The 8,540-nt window shown below is 37.1% G+C and overlaps 3 protein-coding genes across 5 annotated transcripts in view; 1 reads left to right on the forward strand and 2 right to left on the reverse strand.

The window, feature by feature from the left end:
* LOC104816677 (protein EXORDIUM-like) overlaps nt 1-837 on the reverse strand; it is a 1,390-nt gene extending 553 nt beyond the window's left edge. The window contains exon 1 of the mRNA XM_010545610.2: nt 6-837. Within this exon, the coding sequence (XP_010543912.1) occupies nt 6-726 (721 nt within the window). The 5' untranslated portion in view covers nt 727-837. The remainder of the gene's footprint in view (nt 1-5) is intronic.
* Nucleotides 838-4,196: 3,359 nt separating this feature from the next.
* LOC104816688 (protein TRANSPARENT TESTA 1) lies at nt 4,197-6,425 on the reverse strand. Of its 2 annotated transcripts, XM_010545620.1 has the most exons (3): nt 6,382-6,425; nt 5,559-6,007; nt 4,197-4,847 (listed from the first exon to the last, which is right to left on the reverse strand). In XM_010545620.1, exons 1-3 carry the CDS (start codon nt 6,416-6,418, stop codon nt 4,386-4,388), a joined length of 948 nt encoding a protein of 315 aa, XP_010543922.1. In that variant the 5' UTR covers nt 6,419-6,425; the 3' UTR covers nt 4,197-4,385. The 2 variants fall into 2 exon arrangements, with proteins under 2 accessions (XP_010543922.1, XP_019057999.1); XM_019202454.1 differs by lacking the exon at nt 6,382-6,425 and having other exon boundaries at nt 5,559-6,074.
* A 1,165-nt stretch (nt 6,426-7,590) lies between these two features.
* LOC109115979 (protein ROOT PRIMORDIUM DEFECTIVE 1) overlaps nt 7,591-8,540 on the forward strand; it is a 1,892-nt gene continuing 942 nt past the window's right edge. For both annotated transcript variants that reach the window (XM_019202952.1, XM_010545626.1), the window contains exon 1: nt 7,591-8,533. In XM_019202952.1, coding sequence (XP_019058497.1) covers nt 7,609-8,533 — 925 coding nt within the window. In that variant the 5' untranslated portion in view covers nt 7,591-7,608. The remainder of the gene's footprint in view (nt 8,534-8,540) is intronic.

Here is an 8,540-nt window from a genome sequence, read left to right on the forward strand (position 1 = left end):
GTGCGTGGCGGCTCCCGCCAAAAGACTCGCCAGATTGATGATCACTCCGTCGATGCCCACATCGTTGTTTGGCGAAACCAACGGCGGGTTCTGTGGTCCGTACACCGGTGCGTGGAAGGGCCACGCGCATTGACCCGGGCACTGAGTCGCCGAGTCACCGACCCAGATGTACGCGAACTTGGAGCTCCGTTTCCCCTTCAAGGATCGACCCGGAGCCGACCCGTGGGTCCCGCACTTGCTCATACAGAAGCCTTGGACCGCGACGTCATTGGCGGTCAAAACGACGTTGACCGCGTCGTGCTGGTCGCCTCTGTAGGCGAGCTTGAGGATCTGTTTCTCCGACAGGGACTTACCCAGAGAATAACCCTCGTCGAGGATCTGTTTCCCGAGGGACATCGACAAAGAAGGCCGAGGAGATGGGTTCTTCTTGTCGCCGGAGGCGAGTTTGTAGTACTTCTCGGTGGTCTTCCACCACGTGGCGACGGATGGTTGGTGGGTGTTGGCGGGAGAATGAGAGAGGGAGGTGATGAAATCCGAGACGATGGCTCTCTGAGAAGGCTTGAACTTGCCGTACCATATGAGGTTAACGGTGATCTTGCCGGAGAGAAGAGGGCCATTGTGGTATTTCAGCAGCCGGAACTGCTCTGTCTCTTCCAATCTCCGAGCAGAGACAGAGATTTGGAACAGAGACAGGAACAAGAAGAGATTGACTAGAAAAGATCCCATCTTTTGGATTCAAATTTGAAGAAAAAACTCAGGGACGAGGGAGAAGAAGCTGGGAATGCTTAGTCGATGATTTGTTCGGGTTTTGGGTTTTGGTGTGAGGTGAAGGAGTGTGTGATGGGGGGTATATATACCTGCGAAAAATAAGTTATAAAATAATTTCTATAATCTATAATTAATTATACACGGAAAAAAAAAAAGAGATGGACTTTATGGTTTAAAGTGGAAGAAGAGGAAGCTGCATAGAAATAGGTAAGGGGAAAAAAAAAGGTCATGGGGATTTGGAATGGGCTTAGTTGTTGTACCTTTTGCCAGCTACTGAACTGTGTCTCCGATTCAAATATGGTGTTACACATCTACCTTCATTATTATTTTTGGTAAATATCACAAATGTGAATAAATTGCAAACATACTTTCATTATGCTTGCAATGTATTCGCAGTCGTGATATTAATTATCAATAATTTTGTAATTCAGTTATAGACTTTAACAAAGCTTCTGTATTTTTTTTTGTAATTGTTTGATCAGTTTCCAGAGTTCAAAACGTTTTTGGTAATTGTAAAAGTGGAATTATATTATTTAAAGAAAAGAAAAAGAAAAAAAGGGAGGAATCAAATTTGACCGTACCGATAAAGCGTGTGCGTAATATATGTACAGCTTAGTTACAGCCTTACACCAGAAAAGACGGAAAAGCCCTTTCCTAGATGAACTCGCGGATATTTTTGGAAGGCTAATTTCGGGAGGTCGAAGCTACGTTGGGAGCTTGGACAGGCTGGAACATTTTCTGAACTTTTTAATGGTTGGGTGTCCAGCTGGCGATTATCTACTGGGCGAGGGAGTATCCAATGTGAGCCACTCCTCCGTGGCACGTGACCTCACGCGCCCATGTATGAGAAGCGGCACAAAGCTCGTGAAGCTTGCGCGGCATTCGCTATTATAGCTGGAGCAAGCTAATGTACTGAAACTTTATGATACACTTGCGACTGCAAATTATATATTGGATGAAGTGCATATTACTCAAAAATCAATTCATGGCAAACGTTATTTTTTAAATTTAATATTTTTTTTTGTTTATTTAGTTATAATTATCATAACATTTTAAAATCAATTCCCTATATTCCGGCAAAAATGGAATATACATCATATGTAAAAACAGCTTCAGCGTGTCGCATGGCTTTGGCTTGAGACATGTCCATACCTGATTATTTCATTTTTTTTTTACTAAACGAAATTTTTTTATTGAAAATATTAGTAACTTATTATGTAAATACGTATACCATATATGGTGAAAGATCTGGAAATTCCATAAGTTTATAAAATTCGTTAAAGTGTATTGATTTATGAAAACAATATATATGTTTGTATGGTTAGTGATTATGAATACCAATCTAAATTTGTTAATAATTTGAAATATAAGAACCGTTGAACTTTGAATATAAAAAAAGGTGGTGATTCTTGTTGTCTGGATTGACTGAAGCCTCGTAGCTGTCCTTGTTCCCTTTAGAAAGCTGCATGAGGAATATATATTGAAATTAAGAACTTGTTTTCTAATACAATTTGTTAAAAGAATATATATATATACATATATATATATATATATATTGATTGGAATTTTTATAATTTAGCAAGTTAAATTAATTATTGCGAAGTCATTAATAATAAATACTCAAATACACTGTTGAAAAACGGGAGACAAAAGAAAAGTCCTCAAATAGGAAATAACAAAAAATGGTGCGTAGATGCATAAATATTTTACCAAAAAAATCGTATTATGAATAATTCATTTAAAACTTGGTATTATAAATATTTTAATTAATAGTTTATAGATAAATTAGAAAGTAAATCGTTTGGGGTTCACTCTATTGGTTGGATACCAAACATTAAACCCGATCCAAATTTGAGTTTCGATAAATGGTGTGACCATTTATTTAAATTTCTCCATATCTTATACTGTAAAATCTAAAAATCTAACACCGATATAGCGAAACAACACTTGAAAAACAATTATCAACTAATCGATTTCTTAAAATATTTATGGCATGAAATGCTTAAGTATTGTGATTAATTTAATCCTTATCACATGCTTGGTTCAGCTAACTAATTTAATTAGTTTTTTAGTAATTTTTAATGGAATTAAATGTGGTTTCGTTACTTTTACGAAATACGATAATGTGGGAGAAAAAAAAGATAGAATATTAATCTGTGGACCATTCATGCACCACTTTCTTGGATACTTGCGACTACAATTTAATAAATTGCCGATAAAGAAATATACAATTTCATCCTTTTATTTATATATATTCAACGTAACTTGTGTGCACATATATTTCAAATAAAAAGAAAGTGTAAATCTTCATATATATATATATATATATATATTGTTGGGTGTGTTATTTTATATCTCTCTCATATTCATGTTTTATTAACTTCCAGTTTCATTCCAAGAACTTCGAGCTTAATAACTTCCAGAATATACGACCAAATCATACATGTTATACACCATTAGAAAGATAATTTCGATATCTACAAAAAGACGTCAAGAACATACAATTCCGATAACGGTATAGAAAGTTATGATCAAACCAATATCATTATATCAATATGTTTTTTTAAACCGGAAAACCAAATCTGGACCCATAACGAACCGTGTCTCTTTAAGGAAATTATTCCTCGTGCGGTATCTATGGTTAAATGAAATATATCCTCCTACGATAGGACGGACGTACTAACCGGAACAATGCTACTTCAAACTCCGCCATCTCGTCGAACTCAAAAAACGACTTGAATCACAAAGGAAAAAATATGTGTTTTCTTTCTTTTAGAAAACTCTTGGTTTTGATTTGTGTTTTGTTTTTTGTGTGTTTTGAAAAATGAAAACAAGACTCTTATTTATAGGATTGAAATTTTTTGTAACATTTAAAAAGCCATATGTAAATTTTATAAACAAATTGGAGAATAACTTATAAAAATATCTCCATTCATTTCATTTATAAAAAACTTCAAAGTATGTATATATGATAATTTATTCTATTTTCTATTTAGTGCGTATTCCATTTGTAATAGAACTTTTCGAAAAATGCTATTTAAAAAAATAGTTTAGTTTGTATTTAATTATTTTTACATGTGATTCAAATTTATAGCTGTAGTTGGATTAATTCAATAAAGAATTTATATCCGATTAATTTATGATTAGATTCATTTCGGTCGCAAAATTTACATATTGAATTCGGCTCTATTCGGTTTTGAAGTACACCAAATATAAATGTAAATGGAAGCAATAAAAAGATTAAAGACAGAAACAATAACATTGGTACCAATTTAAAGTCGACCCTTGATCTGAATTTTTATTTCACAATAAGTTAAAAATGTTTAACAATAAACTTCTAAGATAAGTGAATAAATGTCGCTTTCAGATTTTTATTTGATTAATCTATTTCATTAATGATCGTATAGAGATTTAAATAAGAACACATAGTTTATTGACGAGACAGCACTCGAAAAGACCAATCCATCGAACATAGCTTACTCTATATTATAAGCACTTCGGAATCCGGATTAAACACATGCAACCCACAACAGTAGAACAATCTTATCCAAATCATCATCACTTACGAAACCGCACGTGACGAAAAATCCAAAATCCATGCAATGAAACGACGTCGTCTACCTGTAGCTGTTGTACGAGAACACGTTAGTCTCGGACAAAGACGAAGTGGCGCGATCAAGAACCGCCACATTGTCGTCGAACAGCCCGGTCTGGTACGGACCGTGACCGGATCCGAAGGCCCTGACGTGGTCCTTGAGGGAGCGCTTGTGTTTGAAATCGGAGCCGCAAACGCAGACCCAGCGTTTGCCGCAGTTCTTCTCGTGCGTTCTCCAATCGCCCTTGACGGCGAGTTGCTTGCCGCAGGAGCGGCAGGCGTAGGGTTTGTGGCCGTGTTTGCGTTTGAAGTGCGTTTGGAGCGTTCTGAAGTCTTTTAGCGGCTTGGAACGCGGGTGGTCGATGTGGTTCTTGCAGCCCTCGACGCAGCAGAAGCATGGGATCCCTAGCATTGCTCGTGGTTGTGTGCCCTTTAGTGAGTCTGGGCCTTTTCTGTATTGTGAACCATGTCCCCACATGTGCATCTGCCATGTGATAAACAAGATTATTAATTATATATATATATATGTATATATATATATATACGTATTACGAAAGTGTTTGTATCGTATCACATTGATTTCGGAAGGCAAAAGAAGTGGAGGGTTTGGAGAAGAACATGTGTTTGGATAAGAGTATCTAACCTTTTAACATCTTCCGTTACTTTGTATAATTTAACTGTCACATTTTCATTTTCTTTTAATTAATCCGTTGGTTTATACGATCTAGTTTGACTTATATATTTATGTTATAATCGATATAAATTCTATTAACTATATTGGATTTCATTGCCTGCTTTCTTATAAATTTGCTATTTTTTAGATAGATATAATTAAAACGCTGAACTATTTCGCCGATTTATTTCACTAAATCAACGGTTTTCATTTTTTTTGTTGGTGGAAAATATTTATCACTCAAAACAATTTTTTTTTTTAAATATGGGTTGAACTCAAAATCTCAGAATTGACCAAGAATTCAAGATCCTAGATCACGTTTCAAACCTTAACAATCACTTTTTCAAAATCATTACACAGAAAAAATGTTTAGAAAAATAAATTCAAATAAACCCAAAAAAGATAGTGCTATATTATATATAAACGCGAAGATGATGATTGTTTATGTTGTATCTACGTGCGTATTTTCCTGTAGTTTATGCATGCAGATATGTATGCATGTAGTTTAGAGTCAACGTATACCTGAAGGTTGTTGTAGCGGTTGAATGACTTGAAGCAGACATGGCAAGTAAAATGAGTAAACCCTATATGTATTTGCTCCGCTGTCGGAATCCAGTACGGCTTGCCGGAAACCACGTGACCTTCTCCAACCTCATCAATGGCGATCTCTTTCTCTTTCTCCTTTTTCTTCTTCTTCCTCCTCCTCTTCTTACATTTTGAAGGATAGTACTCAGGAAGGCCGATGTGTAAGGACAAGTTCACTTCATCGTCATTCTCGTACTCGTTTTCTTCATCATCTTCTTCCTCGTCCTCTTCCTCTTCTTTATTAGTATTTGAGTTGATCAGATCGATGAGAGGTAAAGGCTCAATGAAGTCGTCGTAAATAGGGTTTAAGGGCGTGTTTGGGAAGAGGTATAACGGTTTCAGATCATCTCTAGGGTTTCCGGAAGAGGAGCTTGATGAGATTTGTTCTTGTGGATCCATTTGAAACAAGGAGAACAATAGTTAGAGAGAGAGAAAGAGAGATCGCAAAGGGGAATGTTTGTTTCGGAATCTTATTTTAACCTATAAGATGGCTTTATATAATGATTGCTCTACGCAGTATTTAATGCTACAATAACTATCCCTAACTAATAATCTTCTGTAGGTACCAAATCAAATCACATGTGTAGTTCTTTTCGTTCCGAGCTCAATGGAGACGTATCGTATAAATACGAGTTATTATACGTATACGAAGCGGATCTGCTATCGAAAATAATGCGAAAAGAGTCATGAATACACGATCAATACACAAGCCAATCGTTAAGGTGTATAATGTATATACGATCATATAATATATACGTACCGAAGGTGTGCATGAATGAGATTAGGGGTTTCAACATGAGTAGGGTTTGGCTGGATAATACATGTGGTTGAGTGAAAACAACCTTTGTCAAGAGGCTCATAAATCTCCTCTGTTTCATTTCTTTGCCTATAAATAGATCACATTGTGAAGCACCTTAAATTCTGTGGACCACACCCTCCAATTTTTGGCAAGAATTTCATTGCAGGGTATCGAAAATCTTTGGAATTTTCTTGAACATTTAGGTTTCTACCATATATTATACGTGTACTATGAATAATTTTGTTTTTTATTATATAGAAATGGTAGTTTTGGGTAATATAATAAATGCATTCTTGAACTACGAAACTACGTCCCCTTCGCATGTAGTTCCTGTTTATTTGTCTCTAACAGTCAACACCTCTACTTTGGCAACATTGGTTTGACATGCTATTTAGGGTAACCTAATTATAATACATTTTGCATTTGCATAAGGTGAGATACATTTCTTTCCATATTCATATACAATATTCATCCAATAGTGTATGGAAATGTTTTTTTTTAACTCTTTTTGTTTATATCGGTATCCGATTTTTCTGCTATAGGTTTGCGTTTGGGATCATGATACACCTAGTTGTCCTAATACGGAAGAATTACACTTTGAACTTATTCATATCCGTGATTATACAAATTGTTAAAGATATGGATAAATATCTATGATAGAATATTTAGTTTTGTTAGTTTATTGATTTGATTTAAGTTCTTTGTATATGCGCATGTTATTTGGTTGAATTTGAATGGAAAACTCAAGGCATTATTGCTATTTTTTGTCACTATTCTATGTATTCTTTTATATTTCATATAGAATTTTGTTGAGTATTTATGTAAAAGAAATACCACAAATTTAACATATATGGCATTTCGAACTATATCATACGATTGTCCTAATACACAAACACAACCATGACCTATGTATGTATCTCTTGGTCTGCGTCCTATGTGGACCTATGTATCTCTTGGTCTGCATCCTATGTGGGCCTAAAGGCCCTAATGTCATATCGTTACAACTCTTAACGGGCCAAATCGAAGCCCAAAACGTGGGCGTAATTGTTGTTGGGCTATATGATGTGTGGACCCATTTTGAATTCCCGCCTGGTCGTGGACATTAATTTTCTCTTTTTATTTTATTTTTACACATAATTATGTGATATATTCTGAATGTAAGCTCTTTTTTACGTTGTGTTGAAGAAAATGGCGTCTCTCCGGTTATTTTCAAAAGCCCTAAAATCTGAGAATCAGCTGCTTCAGTCTCTGCCCGGGAGAATTTCGCCGAGTTTTCAAAACCCTAACCCTAATTTAAGGACCCTGCCATTCTCCACCTCCTTTCTCATAACCAAAACGCCGAAGAAGTATCGGAAGAAGCGTAAGAAGCCGGATTCGCCTCGAACCAAACCCGTGCAACCGGATTCGACCCGAGTCGCTCACTTCGAATCGCTCGTTGGGCGTGACGCCCATTTCCGGTTCCTGACCCGATCCAAGGAGTTCCTCTCGAAGCAGCCCGAGCGGATTCTCCGGCTCGATGACGCCGGCAAGCTCCATCGTGAGATGGGTTTCCCGCGCGGGCGCAAGGTGGCACGTTTCCTCACGCGCCACCCTCTTATCTTCCAGACTTACCGTCACACCGACGGGAAGATGTGGTTTGGGTTCTCGGAGTTCATGGAGGATCTGCTGGATGAGGAAAGAGCGATTATGGATTCTATGGAGCTTGATCGGGTCAATAGGGTTCGGAAGCTTCTGATGATGTCCAAGGATAAACGGATTCCACTCAGCAAAATTTACCATACCCGACTGCTTTTTGGCATCCCAGAGGATTTCAGGGACCGGGTCGGGAAATACCCGGATTATTTCCGGGTCGTGATGGGACAAGACGGGAAAAGGGTTCTCGAGTTGGTGAATTGGGATCCAGCTCTTGGCGTAAGCGAGCTCGAAAGGCAGTTTATGGTAGATGAAGATAAAGCTAAAAAAGCCTTTAAATTTCCCGTGAAACATGGAAAAGATTTGGGGTTAGGGGAAGATGGTGTGAGGAAACTGAATCTTTTGAACACACTTCCATTGGTTTCGCCATATTCCGATGGTTGGAAGCTCGATGTTTGGACTTTAGAAGCTGAGAAGTATCGTGTAGG

This window comes from Tarenaya hassleriana, unplaced genomic scaffold (genome assembly GCF_000463585.1).
Source record: "Tarenaya hassleriana unplaced genomic scaffold, ASM46358v1 Cleome1, whole genome shotgun sequence".
In the NCBI taxonomy this organism is placed as follows: Eukaryota; Viridiplantae; Streptophyta; class Magnoliopsida; order Brassicales; family Cleomaceae; genus Tarenaya; species Tarenaya hassleriana.

Bases quoted from the DNA above. Each gene is read 5' to 3' on its own strand.
- LOC104816688 (XM_010545620.1), bottom strand. From the start codon at position 6,418: ATGTTGAAACCCCTAATCTCATTCATGCACACCTTCG. The intron at 6,008-6,381 runs GTACGTATATAT...TGGATCCACAAG, and splicing joins CTCATTCATGCACACCTTCG to AACAAATCTCATCAAGCTCC. The intron at 4,848-5,558 runs GTATACGTTGAC...ATCACATGGCAG, and splicing joins ACCGCTACAACAACCTTCAG to ATGCACATGTGGGGACATGG.